Below are 23,862 nucleotides of genomic sequence, written 5' to 3'. Positions count from 1 at the left end.
TCTTCTTTGACCCATTGATTATGTAATAGTGTGCTGTTTATACATATTTGTGAATTTCCCAAATTTCCTAGTAATTGACTTTTCATTTCATTTCAGTTGTGGTCAGAGAACATATTTTGTATGATTTCAATCCCTTTAAATTTATTGGCCTACCTGTGGTCCATCCTGGAGAATGTTTCATATGTGCTTGAGAAGAATATGTTTTCTGCTGTCTTATGGGTTGAGTGTTCTACAGACACTGTTAGGTCTATTTGGTTTATGATGTTGTTCAAGATTTTTATTTCCTCTGTCTAGTTGTTCTTTCCATCATTGAAAGTGAACTAGTAGTATATTTAACTATAACTGTTGAATTGCCTGTTTTTCTCTTTAATTCTGTACATTTTTGCTTCGTGTATTTTGGAGCTCTATTTTTAAGTACATGTATGTTTATACTTCTTATGTTTTCTTGATAGATGGGCTCTTTTTTCATTTTTAAATGCTTTCTTTGTCTCTGGTAACACTCTTTCATTAAAACCCATTTTTCTGATTTTAGTATAGATACTTCTCTTTTGACTGCCATTCCTATGGTAAGTATTTCAAGTAGTGCAGATCTGCTAGTGGCAAATTCTCTATTTTTGTTTATCTGGGTAAGTCTTAACTTTTCCTTTATTTTAAAGGATAGTTTTGCTGGACATAGAATTCTTTCTTGACCATCTTTTACTTTTATTACTTTGAATTTACTATATTCCACTGACTTATATCCTCTATAGTTTTTAAAGAGTTCTTGTATTATTATTATTTACACACGTGAGTTGCACCGATTTTTTAAGTGTAAGGTTTGTTAAGTTTTGATGTATGTATTCATCTATATACTGTCTAACCCAATCAAAAACTATAAAACTTCCATATTTACAGGAAATTTCCTCTAGTCCTTTTATAACCAATACTATTGTCCACCTCTACAGCATCTACTACTCTGATTTCTTTTTCCTGTCCTTGAGCTCTATAAAAATAGAATCATATATTATGTACTTTTTATGTCTTTTTTTTTACTCTGTATGTTTTAAAGATTTATCCAAGTTGTGACATGTATAATAACGTTATTTTTTATTGTTGACTAATGTTTCATTGGAAGAATATACTACAAATTTCATATCCATTTTCCTGTTGATGGCAACTTGGATTTTTTCCAGATTAGGGCTATAATGAATAAAAACATTAGTAACATTCTTTTTTTTTTTTTTCTTGAGAGAGCCAGCAAAAGGAAGAGAAAGAGAGTGAGCATGAGTGGAGGGAGGGGCAGAGGAAGAGAGAAACAGACTCTCTGCTGATCAGGGAGCCCGATGTGCGACTTGATCCCAGGACCCTGAGATCATGACCTGAGCCAAAGGCAGATGCTTAATTGACTGAGCCCTCAGGCACCCCTGAACATTCTTGTATAAGGTTTTTTGGTGGACATATTTTCTGTTTAACTTGGGTAAATACTTGAGAGTGAAATGCACGGTTATGGGACATATGCATGTGTAACTTTATAAAAAAACATTTTCACAAAGTAGTACCACTTTACACTTCCACTGATAATATATGAATTCAGATACTGTTATTTGACTTTGTCCAGTCTATTCTGGAATTAGCCTTTCTAGTGCCTGTAACATGATGTATTATTGTGATTTTAATTTGAACTTCACTGATATTCTTATTGTCCATTCATATACATTCCTTAATAAAGTGTCTATTTAAGTCCTTAGCTCACTTAAAAATTTGATATGTTTGTCTTTTTTATTGAGTTTAAGGAGTACTTTAGATGTTCTGGGTACAAGTCCTTTGTTAGCTAATAGGTATTACAAATATTTTTTCCCAGTCTGTGGTGCACACATTCATTTATTTTCCATCTTCCTTCCTTCCTTTCTTTCTTCCTCCCTCCCTCCCTTCCTTCTTCCCTCTCTTTCTCTCTTTCTTTCTTTTTTTAAGATTTTATTTGTTTGACAGAGAGCATGAAGGAGCACAGGCAGGGGGAGCGGCAGACGGAGACGGGCTTGGTGGATCAGTCTATCTATCTACCTACCTATTTATTATCTATCTATCTATCTATCTATCTATCTACTTATTTTTATAGAGACCTAGAGAGTCAACCCAGTAATTAACCCAGGACTAATATTGCTTCTCTACATTTGCTGTGATTAGTAAATATGTTATTTCAGAGAACTTAAATTCCCAGTTTGAGAACTGATCAACATCTTCGTGAGTGATTTTTGGTGAGTTAAGTAGTTCTGTTTAAGGTGGCTCCATTGTTAAGTCTCTGCCTTTGGCTTGGGTCACGATCCCATGGTCCTGGGATTGAGCCCTGCATCTGGGTCCCTGCTCGGTGGGAAGCCTGCTTCTCCCTGGGCCACTTCCCCCTGCTTGTGTTTCTTCTCTGGCTGTGTCTCTCTTTGTCAAATAAATAAACAAAATCTTTTTTAAAAAATTTACGAAGTCTGGAAAATTACCCAAGATTGAACTATCATGACCTTTGGTAGGTTCTGTCCTTGAATCTAATCCTTTTACAAAAATGTTCATCAACAACTTGTTCCAAGTCCTTTATCAACGGCTTTCAAATTATGTTCTGAAGATCCCCTACACACATACACACCTACAGTTTCTGTTCAAAAACCCTTCAGCATTGGGCTGTGTGGGGGCAGACGGCAGTAGCATGGTGATACACAGGCAGACTGTAGCTGAATAAAACTTGTAAACCCTTCTCTTTAACTGGAAGTTGTATATCTTTTTCCGTGATGGTATTTTTGAGTACCAATGTGTCTTTATGTAAGACTGTGTGTGTGTGTGTGTGTGTGTGTGTGTGTGTGTGTGTGTGTAAACAATTTAATTTAAAGCTTAAGGATCAGATTTTAAATGTTAAATTTCTACTTCATTTAGCCTGTTCAACAGCTGAGTATTGACTCTGGTTCCTACTGGTTAGAAAAGTCCTACATCTGACATACTTTGAGATCTCAAAGGGTTGGGGAATCATGGAGAAATTGTTTTTGGCATAAAATAAATGATTCTGTTAAGTTTTGTGATTGACAAGGAAGGGGGGGCATTGTTAAAATTCCACCTCCTAAAGGATCTATTTAAAATATAGGTTATTTGGCTCTACTTGACTTGTGATACAGATCATTCAAACACAAAGACATTCTCTGGCATAAGAATCCACCACAGGCAAACCCACTTGTAAACTGGGGGAGAGGGAGAACTTGAATGTGAACACGTAGAACAAGAGGACTTTTTTCTTTTTTTCCCCATTTAAATAAGTCTTCCTGGGGCTGATTTCCTAAGGTGCATTTTCCTTTCATGATCCCGGTCATTAATCACCAGTTAGTGTTTAATGATCACCTGCATGGATCATAGATTCCACAATCCAACCTGAAAACTCAAAATTTAGGTTGCCTCTTTCTCTAATAATTATAATCCACCAACCCCCAGGGTTGTTCCTCACGTGTTTGGCATTTCTGTTTTTGCAGAATGTGAATCAGGGCACAGGACTTCAGCGTCTTCTCTTATTCCTCCCCTCGCCTTTTCTCAAATCCAGAATCTTTCGACCTCTGCACAAATTGCCATTTTCAACTGAAGAATTCTTTATTGTGGGCTGTGGGGGTTGGGGGAGGCTGTCCTTTTCTTTGTAGGATGTTTAGCAGCAGCCTGACCTCTACCCACTACCCACCAGCAACTCTCCCACCCTAACTGTGACAACCAAAAATCACTCCAGACATTGCCACATATCCCCTTGCAGGGGTGGTGGAAGGAACTGAGAAGGGGGTAGAGCTGCCCATTATTGAGAACCGCTGCTCTCAAATCCGTAAGAATCCCAAGCCTGAGAATCCTTTCAGAAATCATCTGGCCACCCCTAGACATGGTTCTCAAAGAAACCTTAGACACATGTAATCTAACCAAGTCAATATTCTCGACCTCCACTGCACATTTGAGTCACTGCAATATTTACAAATGATTAACTGGGACATTAGTATTTTTTAAGAACTCCCCAGGAGATCTCAATTTATAGACGGGGTAAAACGTGCCCTTAATAGTCATAGCACTCATAAAAACTTAGAAAAAAAAAAAGCCACCAATTTTATTTCAAATGGGAAATATCCAGGTAGTTCCAGAGCAAGAAAAAAAAATTCCATGTTGGTAGATTATAGAACATAGGCCACTGGAGACATTTCACATTTGCTTTTTGTTCTGTTATCATCACAACGCAATGGGAACTGGACACCTCTGGGAACGCTGGGTTTTTTAACAGTTTGACTGAAGGTGCATCGTTTGATGTAGAGCAATTTCTCTGGTGCTTGTAACTCACCGACACTTGTCACCAAAGTGACATCAATTAGGGAACTTCACAGGGAAGAGCCTGACCAAGGGGAAAGTCCCCACGTGTAATCTTTGTGCTTGGCAGGGAAGGAGGAGCGAGAGTTAGAAGGAGCAACGGTGGGCGAGGAAGGGAGACCTTCAGACAATGTTTTTCAACATTGAAAAATAGGACCTAATTACTATGTCTTTCCTTGGTTAGTGTTTCAATAACGGCAGGAATAAAACCACACGATGAAGTTCTTTATATTTTAGGGTCCCAGGAACATTATATCCAGAAAGTGTACACATTCTGGCCGCTGCCAGCCCCATGTCTTCTGGTCAGCCAAGGAGGGCTGGCCAAGATTCTTGACTAGTTATTGATCTTCTGAAAGGTGTAGGTTGCGTTAGATGAGGTTCAACTTTCCATTTGACCTTAGGCAACTCACTCAACTTCCCTGAGACTTTGTTTCCTTGTCTGAAAAAATGGGCAGCACAGCATTTACCTTGGACAGTCATTATGAGGATTAAATGAGATAATAAATGGGAAAGTGTTTTTGTGAATGGAAAAGCCCAATAAGGTAACACTATCTTTCTGGGGTCCTTCTCTCCTGAAGACTCCACTAGACCAGGATCCCATGGCTTCCAGTTTTGGCTTCTAGGGCACGTGTAGAACAATGGATGAGTGCAGCCATTGACTTAACTTGTCAAATGTCTGTCCTCAAGTGGACAATTAGGAAAATGCATTTGAGTTAAAAATATAGGGTGATGTAATTTTCATGATTGAGGTTACGGCTGTATTTTAGGTTATTATATACTAAAGACAAGAAAATTAATTGGCGCCCTCTCAAATACAAAGAGCAAGAGATTAATCTGATAAATGGTTTCCATTAAAAAATTCCATTTGGTTTCCCAAATTTATCTTGTCTCCTGAGGTTTCTGAATGCCACAGTGTCCTTCCCCTGTGCTTTCTAGCTGTAATCTACTGTTTCCCAATCCCTAGGTTTGAGGAGTATCTGTATTTACACAAATATAGTGGCAGAATGTAACCGCGCAGTTGACCTACTGGCTCCCTAATTCATGGATATATTAACTGAAATCACAGTTTTGTCTTTCAATTTAGTTTTGGTTGATACTCAAAACATAATCTTTGTGGAAAAACAAAGCTTTCATAATGCTATTACATACAGGTAGTGCAGCTGAGATCATCCAAGTAAGTCCACGGTCAAGGTTCGAAGTTATCAGTGCTGGCCTAGTAATAAGGATTCCCATCAAAGGATGAAACAAACAGAGCAGGAGATAAGGCTGCCTGAAATTCAGGGGACAGTCAGTGCTATTTTGGGGGAAACTGGTGAAGGAGAGGTCAGCATTTGCCAGCTTTGACTTGAATGCGTTTATAATTATGCACCTCACATGGCTAGCAGAGAAAATTGGGTGGATTCCATCCTACTCTTATGAAAATACAGACACCTGGATGCCATCTTTTCTGATGAAAATACTAGTGCAGCCAATTGCAAACCCAACCTGAGCACACGACTACATTATCACACTAAGTTCATATTTATCTGGTTTGTCCTCGGATGGTTCTGTCTCGAAGTCTGGGTCAGGATCCGGGTGGTGGATTTCAATGACAAGAACATAGATGAGACCTCCAATCACAGCACCAACCAAAGGGCCCACTACCGGAATCCACCAGAAGTTATTTCCAGCTCTGAAAACAAACAAGAAGTTAGTGATACACCACTTGGATCTCCCTCCTGGTATTACTAGCTATTCCCTAACAAGCCAGTGTTTCCCATGCTCATGGTTCCCTTTTAATTCAGCAAGAGCTAAGTATAAGCACATTCACTGTAGCTTGGCAAGCATCATCCTAGATTTTTCATATACCTCATTTCAGATGATCTAGTCCATTGTGCTATTATTACCTGTGAGAGAATAGATCCCCTTTATTTTCCTTTCAGAAAACAGAGTCCCTGAACCCACTGTCAAAACTGAAGTCATCTAGGGACAATCCTGGTTGATTATTTAGGAACTGCTTTGCCCTCAATCCTGAAATGATGAGTCCTGGGGGTTATGAATGGAAGGATGTGGAGAGGTTCCTGGATAGTTGGTCTAGGAGGGCAACCACAGAGTAAATAAACAGGAAATGTTTGCCAATGAATGGATTTAAAAAAAATGAAAGGTGGATATATGAATTACCTACTAAATATAATTTAATTTCATGCTTATTTTTTGAGGTCACAGCTTTTTTTTTTTTTAAGATTTTATTAATTTATTTGACCGAGAGAGATCACAAGTAGGCAGAGAGACAGGCAGAGAGAGAGAGAGGAGGAAGCAGGGTCCCTGCTGAGCAGATAGCACAACGCGGGGCTTGATCCCAGGACCCTGAGACTGTGACCTGAGCCAAAGGCAGAGGCTTTAACCCATTAGCCACCCAGGCACCCCAAGGTCACAGCTTAAAGTTACTCTCTGATAAGCCTTTCCTGCCATGATTCTCTTTTCTGCCATGATTCCAGAAGTCCTCAATCACAGTAATTGTACTGAAAGTAGAGTTCCGGAAGAAAGCAGGTACCTTTGTAAATTGTCACCATCTTCTTCAGAGGCAGGAAATCCATTAAGTAACTCCATAGGAAGGAACACAATGCTCAGAAGCAAGCAAAATTATTCAATAATACTATAAAGTTATTTAAGGGTGTATATATTTCAGATAAATCTTTCGGGGGCGCCTAGGTGGCTCAGTGGGTTAAGCCTCTGCTTTCGGCTTAGGTCATGATCTCAGGGTCCTGGGATTGAGCCCCTCATCGGGCTCTCTGCTCAGCAGGGAGCCTGCTTCCCCTTCTCTCTCTGCCTGCCTCTCTGCCTACCTGTGATCTTTTTCTCTGTCAAATAAATAAATAAAATCTTAAAAAAAAAACTTTCATAAAGCAGGGGAATGATAATCACTACCACTGAGAATAATGCGGAGGAGGCAGGGGAAACAGCAGGAGCTGTTTGAGGACTTCACAGTTGGGGAAAGGCTTGGGGGCTGTTCTTTTTATCATTATGCTTAGTCACCACATATATGTTCCAGGTGGCCTTTTGTTTGTATCACATTTGGATTGGAAAGAATAATAAAGGAACTAAGCCCCATGCTTGACCTCCATCCTTCCCTCTGTCTGGTGATCCCTTTCCCCTGGGTCGTCCCCAGAAATCTTAGCTCACGAGTGCAGGCTCAGGGGAAGGGCCCTGAGGTTGAGCACAATGGCCACCAGAGGTCACTCTTACTGCGCAGCTGAGATGACGCGCACTTCGAGGCTCTCTCAGAGTCCCCAAATCCAGGAGGACTTTCCTGGGAGAGGCGCATGGGCTTTACAGAGCTAGGGACCTTCTCTTGGGCAAACACATGAAGCACGTATAAGCCACCTTATTTGTCTCTCATTTCTTTTCTTTCATCGTGACTTAGCCACTGAATCTCACTGTCCTCGAACAGATCCAGGTCCCGTGTATCTGCCAGGACACATGTCCTTCTTTCACTGGCCAGACTCTTCCTTCTGTCGGGGCTGAATGTGTTGTGCCAGGGTCACCGGTCAGAAATGGAGGCCTTCAAACGTGGGTTCCTGCCTGGTCCGGTCTTAGGGGTCCTCAGTGTCATTCACACGCCATGATTTGGGGGATGTCAGGACAATGTCTTTGTTACTTGCTTAAGGTACGGACCAGCATCGGGGATTCATTCCTTTGAGTAATATTTAAAATATTAACAATCTCCCTGAGATCCTTCATCCATGAAGTCATGAACACCTTAATGGGAATTCGTGGAGAGCGCTTAGATGGAAAACACTATAATGTTGAAAGGAAAAGCCGGAGTCAGCCGGGGTCTATTGACAGGCCCTTGTCTGGTGATCCCCTCCCCTGGTCATCCTCAGTGCTGGCCAGACTGGGGTGAGTGGGGACCCGAGAGTTAGGCAATCTTGGGGGTAGACCCAGGCTAATGTAGCTACTGAGATGCTTACTGGGGATGAGGAACCCTGAAAAGGTGGGATGATCTAGAAACACTTTGGGGATCTGTTATCCCTCCAAGGTTTTCTTGGGCATTTTTGAAGATTACCAGCCAGCCAGCTCTTTCCTAACTGGCTTCTACTCCTCTACCCTCTCCTTTTTAATCCATTTTAGATGGTGACATCAGATTAATTTAACTAAATTGGAGTTCTAACCATGTCAAACATCCCATCTTCTTCTTCTTCTTTTTTTTTTTTTTTTAAGATTTTATTTATTTATTTGACAGAGAGAGATCACAAGTAGGCAGAGAAGCAGGCAGAGAGAGGGAGAAGCAGGCTTCCTGCTGAGCAGAGAGCCCGACGAGTGGCTTGATCCCAGGACCCTGAGATCATGACCTGAGCCGAAGGCAGAGGCTTTAACCCACTGAGCCACCCAGGTGCCCCTCAAACTTCCCCTCGAAACCCTTTGTTGCTTCCCATAATCTAAAAAAGATGGGGCATGGAGCACTGGGTGTGGTGAAAAAAATAATGAATACTGTTTTTCTGAAAATAAATAAATTAATTCAAAATAAACAAACAAATAAATAAATAAATAATTAAAAAGATGGGGCAGCCCAAACCCCAAGTTTTCATTCTGGGAGTCTAGATCCTCTGCGATCCAGCACGCTGACCTTTCTAGACTTCTCCACACACCCTTCCAGCTAGATGAGATCACTTGTTACTTAAACATAATAAACAGATCATCTCTGCCCGCAGTCTCCTCTCTGTCCCCCATTCAGGCACATCCAAACACTATAAAATGCCCCTACTTCCACCCCCATAATTCCTAACTTTGGAGCTGCAAACCTCCCACGTGCTGAAGTGAAGAGTCAATCTCTTAAACGACACTTGACAGCTTCAGCCTGTGGAAGTGGCTAGGCTGAGCCCGCTGAACAGAGCACAAAGGAAGCAGAAAGGCAGCTGCTGGGTTTCATCATCTCAGCCCAGGGCCTGGACCAACAGCTCAGGTAGCTGCAGGGGTGAATAAATGAACGTGTGAGAGGAAAAGACCCTGACATGGAGGGACAGGGACGTGGAGCTCGTCTGGCAGTAGGGGATTCTAGCATTTTGCCAGATGTGATCTCCTACCATTGACTTCACAAAGCCAAGAGAGGATAGACAAGACCTTTATCTATCTTAGAATGACCATCCCTCCTAGAGTTCGGGTGAGTCCTGAAACAGGGCTCAAAAAGAGGCTTCGAGGCCTCTTTGTTCCAAGGGTCTGTGTGAAGCTAACAGGTGACCAGGTCATGGGGGCAGCAGTAACCTAGAGTGAGGCTCTAGGAGCTGGGATTAACGAAAGTCAGGTTAATTCTGGGCTCTGAGAATCTTGCTGATATATGTTTTGCATTCTCTTTTGGAAGGATACAAAAGAACCTTCCTGGTAGGGGATGTTCTGTTCAACCTTTTCATGTCCTAATGGTAATCATTCTGGAACAAGAGCTCCTCATCTGTGGAGCATTCTTTCATTTTTGGCCAAATAATTCTTTCTTGTGGGAATCTGTTCTGGGTGCTGGAGGATACTTGGCAATATCCCTGACCTCTCTCTACCCACGATGCCAGTAACAACCTTCTCTTCTACCCTCCCCAGCTGTGACAACCAGACATGTCTCCAGGCATTGCCAACCGTCTTTGGGTGGGGAAAAAAAAAATCACCTCTAGTTGAGAACCACTGCTCTAGAAAACTCATTGCATTATCAGTTTCTTAAAGATAGGGGATGTTGCTTGATTTTCTTTGTATTCCTCATCTCCTGGGTCATGTCTGGCACATAACATTTGACCATTCTTTCATTCAGACTTATATTAACTTCTCTGGAGACTCTGTATAAGCCAGCCTCTGGTCTCATCACCGTGGGGACAGTGGTGAGGATGCTGCTGGGTCCCAGCCCTCAGGATGCTTACCTTCCAGCAGCTCTCAGCCCTGTCTGTGGTGGTGATCTGACTGGTGTCAGTTATTTAAATAACTACTTTTTCACACTGGTGAAGGCAGCCCAAACTTTCACTTAAATAAGTCATCGCATGTGTATGATTATACGTGCAGGTCAGCCTTTAAGGACATTCAAGTCTTTTCTCACAGCAAATGTGAACCTAGAATTTCCTCACATGTGTCTTTCCTACTTCTCTTTCTCCCTGTTAGAGCCCTGTTTCTTGATGAACCAATGTGAGTTCCTCTTCCATAGAGAGATATGCTAAGTGGATGGGGACAGACCACTGTGGTTGCATGGGGGCAAAAGCGGGAAGGAATAAATGGGCACAGTGTGTCCTAGAAGATTGGTACCAACAGCTGACGTATTTCCTCAGCACATTCTGAGGTAGAAAGTATGGTGTCTTGCCATTTCCCGTGCACGGGCTCTCTTTCATGTCTGTTCTGCCAGGGATTTCCTACTCATACCTCAAGACCTGACTCAGCCCTCACTTCTTTGGTGATGCTTTTCCCAACTTCCGAGGTGTAACTAGTCACTCTCTCATCTGCGTTGGTTGAACACTTTGTTTTGTCGGTTGCCAGAGCTCTTATTGTATTGCTCAAAGCTAGGGTTTTAGCTGATTTCGAAATCTCCCTTTACATAGCACAGTGACCACAGCACAGATAGCATCCAGTAAAGATCTGTTGAATGAGTGAAGCATAGCATGGTTCACTACCAAGAACCCTAGAGTCGTATCAGAAGATGGAAACTCTAGGCCCAACTTTATCACAAAATGAATCTGCAGACAACTTGTACAACCAAAATATTCACATAAAACCATCTACCAACTGAGTATTATTATTATATAGGCCAAGCCCATCTCTTTTGAATTTACCTAGAGCCTCTCTCTCCCTGTCTCTCTTCCTCTTTCTCTGTATCTGTGTCCATATGTGTCTCCTCTCACTCCCCTCCCTGCCCCCACACCCCATATCACAAAGCACCAGTGAAACAATCCACGCCGATGACCAGAACATGCACTTAATCTCCACACTTCCAACTGAACTCTCCTAGACCTCCAGGGTCCAAGCGCAGCCCTTCCCAGTAAAGGCGCAGCATGACTCTCTCTTTCCCCAACACCACCATTACTTACGTGAAGACCTCAAACCCCCATCCTGCCAAAGCAGTGAAAAGTCTGGGACTCAGGTCTCGAGCCGGGTTCATGGCACAGCCACTGTTCAGTCCCAAGGAAGAAGCAATGGCAATAATCAGGAGGCCGATGACAATGGGCTCTAGTCCTTTGGGGACTCCCAAGTTTCTGGAGTCAAAAATGGCGAAGACAATCATGAGGAGGAACATGGTGGCCACTACCTGGGGGAGGGAGAAAATGCACAAGGGATTTAACTTGTATTCCACTCACTCGCCCACCTCAGAATTCACCCCTTCTGGTGAAAAACAAACGTGGTAACAAACAACACGCACTGGCGGGCACAGCAGGCCAGGCTCTCTTCTCATAACAGCGAGCCCTGATGTGGGGCTGGCATCGTTTACACATTTGTGATGTGCTGAGGTCGCCTGCCCAGTCAGTGGCAGTCAGGTGTGGACCCTGAGAGCTCAGCTCCAGAGACTTAGCTTCGAGACAACTATCCGGCTAAGCTACCATTGTGCTCAACAGAAAGGCAAGCCGCCAGCTGGCAGAACAGTTGAGATGCCCCGTCAGACGGGCGAGAAAAACAACATGAGGAGTCAACGGATAAATGGGCAAAGGAAATGAACAGAAGTTCATAAGAGAAAAATAGAACTAAGAAACAGATACGTGGGAAAAACTGATTTGTAACGAAGAGATGCAAACCGTACTAAACGTTAGGGGAATGACAGCAGTTCTCTCAGGCTCTTCTAGAAGAATGAAACCTGCCACTTTCAAAAGGAATGAAGACACTGTCCTTTTCAACGCAAGCCAAGGTTTGAGAGAGAGAATGTCAGCATTCTTTCTTTCTTACCTCGAATGGAATTCACATGAGAAATCTTGAAAGAGAAAGCCCAGTCCCGATTGTTACAAAGGTCTTCTTTTTATTAAATATAATGTAACTTTATCTCACCATAATTTCATGGGCCAAGAATTTTATAATTAGTATAGAAATATTAGTGTATACATACTACATAATTAATATATAAGTCTCTTAATCAATATTTATTGAGCACCTGTTATGTACTAACTTCCATCAAATCTCCAGGGAGCATGTGCATACCAAGTCTAACTTCTTTTGCACTTGACACTCCTTCAACTCTTTGGGAGCTACTTGTCCATCTCGTCACCTCCGTCCCCCCAGCTCCCGCACACACCCCCTAGAGCAAACATCCCCATTCTGCACTCATTGCTGTGTGACATCTTTTGGCTCATGTCTTTTAGTAGTATATGCCGTCTTGAACTGTGATATTTTGAATGAATCTAATATTCCCATACGGAATAGAGTGTAAGACCCTAAACTACTTCATCTGAATACTATCCTTCTATTTTTCCAGCTTAGAAGAACATTCTTTTTCTGGCAGCTACAGCTCTCTGTATCTTTTCCATCAGACCTTTTCTCATCATCCCAGCTCTTGGTGCCAAATGACTAATGTGACTCCTATAGTCTAATGGCCTTCGCTTTTGCGTTGTTCCTTTTGTCTTCAGGTGATCATTTTGTTCTTCATTTTATTCAAAATTCCTGGGTAGAGACTGTTTATAATGCATTTTCCTCCTATTATTCACTTCATCCTTACAAAGTAATCTGATAAGTGCTCATATTATCCCCACTTTACAAATGAAAACATGAGACCCCCAGAGCTCAGTAATCGAGCTAAAGTTTCTCAGGGAGTTGGCACAGAACTGTTATTTTAATTCCGGCACTCAGACTCCAAATCTCGGATCTTTCCGTCTCACATTGACTTGTCAGTCCCTCAAGCTCCAGCCACGGCGCTGAGCATATGGAGAGAGCTCAAGAAAGACTTGTTGCCTGTTGGTTTATTGATCAAAGTGGAGAGGAAAAAGACCGAGGACATGAGGGCATGGATTTTCTCATCTCTCCATCAAATGGAGGTGGACAGAGTTGGCAATCTGGAAGTTCCGTTTTATACACATGCCCGCTCTAGCCTGCCCCATCGTGATCACAAGAGAACGACTGAGAGTTGCTGGAGATGTCCTCCCTCCTTGCCTCTCTCCCTCCTTTCTTCCTTCCGGGCTGACCAGCCGGCTTTCTGGGTTGTGGTAAGGGAGGAAGAGGCCCTCAGGTTGACAAGGTTGGTCCTGCCACAAGGTGACCAGAAGAACCGTGCTGTCTGCTACATCGCAGGTGTCTGGGTGCAGCTTGTTAAGATGTCCACAGAGCAGAGACTCTTCTAGCTACCTTGAGGTTCGATAAACCTATGTGCCTGAGGAGACTCAGAGGATCCAGCGATGCTCTAGGTTCAACGGTCACACTTCATAGTCCTTGAACTGTGATGGAAATGTCTTTTCTTGTGGCCTCCATGTTCAGAGTGTGGCAGAGACAGTGATCAGAAAGCAAACCCTATTTGCCCCTTTAGGGGTTGAAATGTCCTGTTGTCCATTCTTTTCTGGACCTCAACCAGTGCAAAACAAGTGTATGCAGGTTTTTTTAAAGACTTATTTTATTTATTTAAGAGAGAGAGAGAGAGAGAGAGCAAGGTGAGAAACCGAGGGAGAGGGAGAGAATCTCAAGCAGACTCCCCGCCCAGTGGGGAGCCCGTGGTGGGGCTCCATCCCATGACCTTGAGATCATGACCTGAGATGAAATCAAGAGTCAGACACTCAACCAACTGAGTCACCCAGGTGCCCTCAAGTGTATCTATTAACAAGGAAGCAGAAAACTTTGTTAGTGATATCGACTTTGGTAAAGGGAAAAACTGGTCAAAAATGCCTGGGTTATGCCTAGTGACCTCTGACTTTGGGAACACAGCCTTCCCAGTCTGATGGACTATAATGTTCCTGTGCATTCCCCTTATGAGATCGTATCTTTTCCCTGAAGTCCAGTCTTTGGTAACCAAACAGGCACTTACCTGGTCTGCAAAAGCATTTGTCAGAGACAGATATGGAGCGGGGTACGTTGCAAAAATGTGGGCTGTTGCATTTTCTCCCACGATGAGCAGTTTTCCACCGGCAAAGGCCATAAGTCCATCTGTGGAAGAAAGAACTCTGGTACATTAGTGTTCTCTGGGCAAAGCTGAGGGAGGCCTCTGCCGGGTCTTGTGCAAAACAACCACAAACACTCAGGTCCAGCTTGTTGGACCTATTCCATTTCTCTCTCCTCATTTCATAGCCTGGCAGTTTTAGAGATGCCCATAGAAATTCTAGGATGTCACGTCAAGCCCTGGCTGCCCTCCATGGTTCACTCCACACTTGAGTCAACCTTAGCCAGTGGGTCAGGAAACTCATATTCTATGGGGGTTAGACAGAAGGAACTACTCCAACAGTTGATTTCATGCAATCTCAAGATTTTTTTTGTTTGAAGGGTCTTAGAAGTCAAGTCCCTCATTTTGCAGAGGAGGAAACTGAGACTGACAAAGTCAGATGGCTTACATTAGTCCCCCAGCTACTTACTGACGTAGTACAGAATTAAAGTCTGGGTCTTTGATCACCATTACTGTTTCTCCTCCAGGACTGTTGGAGATCAGATGTCCTTGTTGTTGGACAGAATGGGGAAGAGATTCCCCACCTAGCCTATTCTCAACCGTGCCCTTTCCTTCAAAGACTTTGTTCCAGATTCCTGCTCTGAATACTTAATCACAACCTTTGCTACCAGTCAACACCCTCTCTCCCAGCCAAGTCAGAGAAAGCTTATGGAGAATCCACTGGCCTATCGTTAATTTTGTGCCTGGTCACACTGTAGTACTGATTGGACCTAAAGACAGACTTCTAGTCCTGCCCTCCATTTAAATTGTGACCATTTTCTTAAGAGACTTTGTGAATTTGTCCTAATGATAATGTTGGCCACATTATTCAGAACTTCGAATTCTTAGAACTGCCTGCTGAATGTGGAACACTTCCCTGTTCCTGCCTTAGCTCATCTGTTCTTAACAAGTAATTCTGACTCCCCAGTCAGGGCCAGCTCTCCCTAACCTCTGGGCTTAGGAGCCCTACTCACCATAGTAAATGCCAAAGAGGGCTGCAGCTCCTACAAAGGCTCCCAAGAACTGAGCTCCCACATAAAAAGGAAATTTGAACCATTTCATTCGTCCAAAGAGACACATTGCAAAAGACACAGCTGGGTTGATGTGGCCACCTGCAAGAAAGAAAGACGGTTAGGGACGTTAGCAGCAGACCAGGGCGAATTCTAACACAGAAAATCTTATCTAGAAACCTCAGGCAGAATTCAGTCTTCTAGGTAGAGAACTGTGTGAAGAGACAGAGGCTTTCGTATAGGTGAGTGTGTGAGCTCAGTGTGCACGTGTGTGTGTGTGTGTGTGTGCGCGCACGTGTGCGCATGCATGTGTTTGAATGGGGAGGAAAGGGAGACGAGTAATCCACATGAACCATTAGACATTGTCTAGGAAGTTTAGCTTCCTGAGAAGGGACTGACATGGAAAGAAACTTGTACTCAAGAGGTCCATTTTCTGTCTCTATCGTCGATCTACTGTCGCTATCAATGTCGCTATCATTGACGTCCCAGGCTTTTAACTGTCTATGAAATAATTACCTCCAAGAGATTGATATAATCTGTTAACATCAATATGTTTTTAAGTCAATATATTTATACAACATATTGTTTAATATTTAAATCTGCATCTAGCAGTTCCTCAGCCCATGTCCAGAGGAGATACAACAATCTTAAGATGAAAAAGAGATGTCTAAGGGGAAAATGAACCTTGGTTGGTGGACTGTGCCTCTCACTGAGGTAAGGGGCTCCATGTACTTTGAGGTGATTACAGTGTCTGGATTCTGCTCAGTTCCTCTGCAGGAATAATGTGTTTCTCTCACACATGCAAATGTAGCAATGCTTCCAACACCCCAATCTAAGCTCCTGCTAGAGAATCAGCCTCCTGGTTTCTCATTTGGTCACCAGATCACACAGAGGGTTTGCTCAGTGGTAGGTCACCAATACCCCCGTGGCTTTGCTAGTAGCAACATTTACTGAAAATTTGCCATATGTTATTATTGGGGTATTATACACATTTTACCCTTATAAGAACTCAGTGAGGTGGGTATTACTCTCTAACTGGTGAGGAAACTGAGGCACAAAAGTAAAGTAACTTTTTTAAGGCCGCATGATTAGTTAAGTGGTGGGAATCAGATTCAAATGCAGGTTGATATGAATTCTAGAGTCTGTGTTCTGTGCTATACTGCTTCCAGACATGGAAGTGGTATACACCATGTTCATAAGCCTTCCCTGCCTTAGTGGGCAGAAAGAAAACCACATTTCAAATATCGTCTTTGAGTGCAAATGGGGTTAGTTCCTGAAAATGAAAGATGTTCATTAGTTCTGTTAGCCAGCATATAGTGCATCGTAAGTTTTTGTTTAGTGTTCAATGATTCATTAGTTGTGTATAACACCCACTGCTCATCCCAATGAACATAATACAAAATAGGAAAGTAAAAGTCTCTCCCCCGCAAAAATAAGAACGAAAGATGTTCATTCGAAGTGTATACTTTGTGTGGAGGGGGAATTAGAGTCACTGTCAATGTGACCACACTGAAATGTAGACCTTTGGGGTAGGGACATGGTTGGAACAACAGGTGATGATGATGATGATGATGATGATGATGATGATGATGATGGCGGTGATGATGATGAAGGAGGAGGAGGAGAGGAGAAGAAACTTCACCATCTGACTCTATAAAACCTATAGGTCAGCCGTTTCTGGAAGGTCTCCCCGTATGAATAAAGAATGTTTTCTTGAGTCTCCAAGCCCAAGTGGGCTTGCAGGGAGCGGCTCTCACCGCCGGCTAAGCCTCAAGGATCCTTTCTTCACCTGCCCCTGCCTCTTAGGGGCTCATCCGAGTAAGAAAATGCCCGTATATCAAAGCATGGGTGATTTCCTGAAGCCTTACAAACACCTCAACTGGTTTGTTTTACTTTGAAATCTGAGAGAGCCCCAAGTCTGGAGACCAGCAGGAGCACCACTTACTAAGGTAGCTGGGAACAGGGGTTAGGAGACGGGAGTGCACAGGCAGTGGAAAGTTCCCGAAGCCAGCCCTGTTTCTCTTTTCCCAGAGGCTGTTTGGAGGGGAGCCAGCACCCAGCCAGCGCAGAGAGATCCATTGTGAAAGGATAAGGGCCCATAAGAAATCAGCCCCAGTCAAAAACTGCTCCCCGCAGATGAGCCCATCAATGCGAGAGTTACAGAGTTCCGTTTAGCAAGCTCCTCTTCCAAAATAAAACTTCCTGTGGGTAGGTTTCTGCTTTTTAGCCCCTCACAAGCACTCCGAGGCAGGGTGCTCATTCTTCATCTTGGACTTTACACAATGCAAGGCAGGCAGTAGGTGTTCCAAATATGAAAGTTGAGTCAGTCAATGGGTAGCGCAGACGGTGAAGGCCTGCCGAGAGGGAAAGTTGTTTAGGAATCCGAGAGGGTGTTTCCAGGAGAGTGTGTTGCAAAGCAACAGGAAGATTTCTCCTTGCAGGGGTGAGTGCCCAGCCTGGCTCACTGTAACACAAAGCAGAGCAGTGTAGTGGAAAGAACACGAGTGAGGGACTCGGGAGCGCTGCCCTCAAGTCTTGGCTCCATCCAGGTTGTTGTGACGATCAGATGATTCTTAAGAAGAGCCCAGGGCAGAGCTGGAGCCCACCAGGCCTGAGATGAAAGTCTTAGGTGAGCAGAATGAACCCTTTCAGATGCTGCCCTGGGCAGATCGCCTCCTTTCCCACACTGTGATAGAGACAACCTTAATATTTTATTTGTCGGGATCAAAGTTCTTTTGCTTTTGCAAGAATTTACATGGCTTATAAAATGCTGCATCAAAAACAGCCACCATATAAGAAGGCAGCATATACAACGTTGGATGCTGCATCATTAATGGGGGAGTCACGAGTTCTGATTGGCCAGATTCAAGGGACAGACCACTGGCATGTTCACAGGGAAGAAAGGTATAGTAACTTCCTTCCAGGAAGGTAATGTTTTATATTGCAAAACCAGATGTCAGTTGACCTCACCAGTCTGTGGCCACAAAGTAGGATCTTACTTATGTTTATACCCACTATGCATTGGTTATTTTCGGAATCCTCAAAGTGGGCCTCCTACATGCTCACAAACCAGTATGTTAGCTGTAGCCACAGGAGAAAGTCACCTCTTCTCCACAACAGTCTTCCTGTCCCATTCCTGTGGCTGCTTAAACTAATACTGATGTCTGTATGCATGTCAACGGTGGGCTGGTGTGTGGTCTCTGCACGTTCCCAAAGCCACCCGTCCTCAAGGAGCCTAGGATCGCTAGGTTCCAGAGATGGGGCATTAAGTTTCCTTTCCAGCCCAATACTGCCTTATATAAACCAGGCTCAGAAACTGCTCTACTTATATTTGGGGGTCTCACAGACTCTGGTGAACAATTTGGTTGGCTCTTAACCCTCATCTTGGAAAGAACCTCTGGTAGAAATAGTCCTATAAGCTCTAGCTCTCACTCATCTGAGCACCTGGCCTTAACCCCAGTTCAGGGCCCAGATGGGAAGTCTTCATGCCATCTCCCACCCTCTCGCCCTCTGCCTGTTGGTCTCTGCTCTTTTTTTCCTATGGAGACTGCCCAAATCCCTGAGTATATCAATAGATGCAAACAGACATGGGCCACGTTGGTGATGAAAGCTATTACCTACACTGGTTGGGTCTGGGACCAATTTCTTCTAAATAAATATGTGATGAAGTTCAATTCAGGGTATTATGCAGGTGAAATATTCCAAAACTATGTCTCTACCCCAAAAGTACACCCACCTTTCTATTCCCCAGTCTGTGGCCACCAGCCTTGTGTGAACGCAGTGGGAGCACAGAGGGGGCAGCAGTGGAATGTCTCGAAAGCTGATTTAAGACCAGGGCTAATCTGTGTCCGCTGTCTCCTCCACTATCATTAGGAGAGTCCACTGCCTACTCTGGTGTCTAGGTGGACACTACAGTGCTGGGATCACAGCAGAGACTTGACAAGAGTGTGAACATAGACACAGCTCATGCCGAAGCAACCACACACACAGGCATCCCTAACCCGCAGCACTGCACGATCTGAGTCTACGCGCTCTGGAAAGGGGACAGCCAGCAGATGACTGTTCCAGGGGCCCAGCCCAGTGGGGCTCCCAGGGGGTTGGGGCAGCCATTCTTCAATGTTCCGGTGGCAGCAGCTGCCACCAGGCCGGCTGGCTTGACTGTAGGATCCTCTGCCAGGGTTGTTCTGCCCAAAGGCCCTGCTTGCAATGTCATGCCCTGCCCAGAATAGACCATTGCGAACACTGTGTAATGGTGGGGACAGGAGCTCTGCTTTCATGTAGACCTGGGGCAAGTTTTTGCTCTGCCTCTGTGGGACTCTCGCCGTTGTTTTACTATTTCCGAGCTCTGGGTCACTTGGGGGCATGGAGATTGGAATGCCTGCTGCAAAGCACTGCTGTAGAGAAAGGGGACAGAGTATGCACAGCAACCTGCACAGAGCCCCACTGTGCGTGGGCTTCCCTGTTGTCCCTTGGCCTCGGCCAGCTTGCCTCAGTGTTCTGACCAGGCTGCTGGAAAATTCCAAGCACCTTTGAGAACTGCATCATTTCCACAGATCTCTCTGGAGTTACAAGCTGCATTAAGTAGCATCATTTCATTTTTGCTTCTCAGAACTCTGTGAATGGTTTCTAATCAGCCCACCCGTTGGGCAGAATTCAACCAAGAGTGCTGCTCTGTGAGACCTGCCCACCCACGAGAACACCAGCCATTTTGCAAGTAGCCCAGACTTCTGTGATTGCTGTGGGTAAAGGTGCAGGGACTTGGCTCTGTTGGAGTGATCTTCACTGGGCTCTGAGCAGGGTCTCTGGGAATGGCTTCCAATCATGGGGTAGAAACAGGCAAAAGATCATACTGGCGCATGAAGAACAGGATGTAGGAGTTCCATTTAGGAATTAGCCAGTTCAGGGGTGCCTGGGTGGCTCCATCAGTTAAGCATCTGCCTTCAGCTCAGGTCATGATCCCAGGGTCCTGGGATTGAGCTCCGAATCGGGCTCCCTGCTCAACAAGGGGTCTGCTTCTCCCTTTTCCTCTGCGCCTCACTCTGCTCATGCTCACACACATACACTCTCTCAAATAAGTAAATAAAATCTTAAAAAGAAAGAAAGAAAGAAAGAAAGAAAGAAAGAAAGAAAGAAAGAAAGAAACCAGCCAGTTCTGAGTCCTAACCCCCATCTCTTGTCTCTCTCTTTTAAAAAAATTTGTTTTTCACACATGTTGTTTACTGTCTTTTTAATTTTGGCCATTCTAACTGGTATAAGGTGGTATCTCACTGTGGTTTTGATTTGAATCTCCCTGATGGCTAATGATGAACATTTTTTGATGTGCCTATTAGCCATCTGTATGTCTTCTTTGGAGAAGTGTCTGTTCATGTCTTCTGCCCATTTTTTGACGTGATTATCTGTTTTGTGTGTGTTGCATTTGAGGAGTTCTTTATAGATCTTGGATATCAGCCCTTTGTCTGTACTGTCATTTGCGAATATCTTCTCCCATTTCGTGGGTTGCCTCTTCATTTTGTTGACTGTTTCCTTTGCTTTTGATCTTGATAAAGTTCCCCACCAAAAAAGGAGAATTTCAGACCAATATCTTGATGAATGCCAAGATTCTCAACAAGATCCTAACTAATGGGATCCAACAGTACATTAAAATGATTGTCCACCATGACCAGATGGGATTTATCCATGGAATGCAAGTGTGGTTCAATATTCGCAAATCAATCAATGTGATAGAACAAATCAATAAGAGAAGAGAGAATAACCACATGGTCCTCTCAGTTGATGCAGAAAAAGCATTTGACAAGATATAGCATCCGTTCCTGATTAAAATGATTCAAAGTATAGGGATAGAGGAAACATTCTTCAACTTCATAAAATCTATCTATGAAAAACCCACAGTGAATATCATTCTCAATGGGGAAAAGCTGACAGCCTTCCTTTTGAGATCAGGAACATGACAAGGATGTCCATTCTTGCCACTGTTATTCAACATAGTACTAGAAGTCCTAGCAACAGCAATCAGACAACAAAAAGAAATAAAAGGTATTCAAATTGGCAAGAAGAAGTCAAACTCTCTCTCTTCTCAGATGACATGATACTTTACATGGAAAACCCAAAAGACTCCACCCACAAACTACTAGAACTCATACACCAATTTGGTAATGTGGCAGGATATGAAGTCAATGTACAGAAATTAGTTGCTTTCTTATACACTAACAGTGAAAAAATAGAAAGGGAAATTAGAGGATCGATTCCATTTACAATAGCACCAAGAACCATAAGATACCTGGGAATAAACATAACCAAAGAGGTAAAGGATCTGTACTCGAAGAACTACGGAATACTCATGAAAGAAATTGAAGAACACACAAAAAGATGGAAGAGCATTCTATGCTTATGGATCAGAAGAATAAACACTGTTAAAATGTCCATACTGCCCAGAACCATCTATACTTTCAATGCCATCCCAATCGAAATTCCATGGGCATTTTTCAAAGAGCTGGAACAAACAATCCTAAAATTTGTATGGAACCAGAAGAGAACCTGAATTGCTAAGGAAATGTTGAAAAAGGAAAAAAACAAAACAAAACGGGGCATCATGTTGCCTGATTTCAAGTTTACTACAAAGTTGTGATCACCAAGACAGCATGGTACTGGCACAAAAACAGACACATAGACCAGGGGAACAGAGTAGAGAGCCCAGATATGGTCCCTCAACTCTATGGTCAAATAATCTTTGACATAGCAGGAAAAAAATATACAGTGGAAAAAAGACAGTCTCTTTAATAAATGGTGCTGGGAAAATTGGACAGCTATGTGTAAAAGAATGAAACTCGACCACTCTCTTGACACCATACACAAAGATAAACTCGAAAGGGATAAAAGACCTCAACATGAGTCAGGAATCTATCAAAATCCTAGAGGATAACATAGGCAGCAACCTTTTCGACATCAGTCACAGCAACTTCTTTCAAGATATGTCTCCAAGAGCAAAGAGAACAAAAGTAAAAATGAACTTTCAGGACTTCATCAAGACCATCTCTCGTCTTTAGTTAAATGTTGCTTTTGCACAAGTCACTCACTGTTGGCCATTTTGATTTTAACATCTATAAAAACAGAATCAAATACATATTCTTGCAGGGTGGCTGGGATGCAAACACACTGGGTATGCAAAGCCCCCAGCGCTGAGCGAGCACATCGGAATGGATGCACGGCGGCTGTTATTCTTATGACTTACCAGAGACACCTCCGGTCACGTAAATGGCCATTACCACTGCCATGGCAAATCCAACATTGATAGTGACAATTCCTCCAAAGTGTCCTCGACTGAGGATGGCCTGGGCGACAGAGCCACAGCCAAGGACCTAGAATGAGAGGAAGCTCAGTAACTAAGTGAATTGGGGGGTGGGGGACACAAACATTCTGACTGTTCCACCGTGTAGTTCCTAATGTTTAGAAAATGGGTCCCATATCCTCACTGAACAACCAATCAAAACCATTTAATCCTGGCCCACGAAGGAAACATTTGGTGAAGGAGTGTATTGAGAAAGACGGAATAGTCACGCGCCAAGACAGTAAATGGCCATCAGCCATCCTCATGCTGTGGTTTAAAGAGCGAGTGTGGCCCTGGGGGAGGAAGTTCTGGACCATAGGATCATTAAATCATAGCTCTTTATAGGTTGAATTGGCCAGACTTTTTCTAGAATACACAGCCCAGCTTGGGTTTCACAATGAAAGAGCAACCGACTTCAGGAAGAGCTCAGCATGAGGCAATGAATATTGCTTAAGGGCATATGAGGAAAGGTTTCAGGATCAAATATGCACAAGGAAAAAGAGATTAAGAAGGTGGATGCTTCTTATCAAGAAGATAATAACCAGTCACTGCCTGTCTCTCCACAACAGGATGAGAAGGGGAAGTCTGAGCTTGAATTATGAGAGGTTGCATGTGAACAATTTCCCGACAGCGATGAATTAATTCTAAATAGCTCCCCCAGGGTGCCTTTTTGAGGTCTTTCATAGAAATATAATTTACAAACAATAATTTAATACATATAGAATGATTTTAGTTTATCCTTCCCTGAAGGCAGAGAAATTCTCTTGATCTTTCAACAGCTTCTATAATCCCCAATTCTAAGACATATTGCCTCATCCTCGTTCCACCGGCTGGACAGGAGGGTTAAGTACGTGGGCTTGACATCTTCAGGGAAGCCCTTGGGCTACACATCACATATGCACAGGCTGGGCTCCGGACCCTGCAGTGAATCCTAACTAAGGTTGTAGTAGTAACACGTTCCCTTTTCCCTATTCAAAAACATCGCCTGGGTTCATTCATAGCCTATCAATTCCATTTAGACTTAACCTATATTTTTTCTAGAATCCCTATCTATTAGAATAATTCTCTGCATTAAAACCAGCACCACATTGGCGTCTCTCTTTTTAATTTAAAGCCAATTAACCACCCCCTGCACAACTTCTAAG

The 23,862-nt window shown here is 43.4% G+C and overlaps 1 protein-coding gene across 1 annotated transcript in view; it reads right to left on the bottom strand.

Annotated features, from left to right (window-relative positions):
- Positions 1 to 4,062: 4,062 nt before the first annotated feature.
- Positions 4,063 to 23,862, bottom strand: part of AQP9 (aquaporin 9) — a 43,503-nt gene continuing 23,703 nt past the window's right edge. The window contains exons 2-6 of the mRNA XM_059372012.1: positions 22,622 to 22,748; positions 15,358 to 15,495; positions 14,273 to 14,391; positions 11,370 to 11,587; positions 4,063 to 6,013 (exon numbers count right to left, since the gene is read on the bottom strand). Coding sequence (XP_059227995.1) covers positions 5,839 to 6,013; positions 11,370 to 11,587; positions 14,273 to 14,391; positions 15,358 to 15,495; positions 22,622 to 22,748 — 777 coding nt within the window. The 3' untranslated portion in view covers positions 4,063 to 5,838. The remainder of the gene's footprint in view (positions 6,014 to 11,369; positions 11,588 to 14,272; positions 14,392 to 15,357; positions 15,496 to 22,621; positions 22,749 to 23,862) is intronic.

This window comes from Mustela nigripes, chromosome 13 (assembly GCF_022355385.1).
Source record: "Mustela nigripes isolate SB6536 chromosome 13, MUSNIG.SB6536, whole genome shotgun sequence".
NCBI lineage: Eukaryota > Metazoa > Chordata > Mammalia > Carnivora > Mustelidae > Mustela > Mustela nigripes.
The sequence above is the reverse complement of the archived record's forward strand: the minus strand, read 5'-3'. Positions and strand labels throughout refer to the sequence as shown.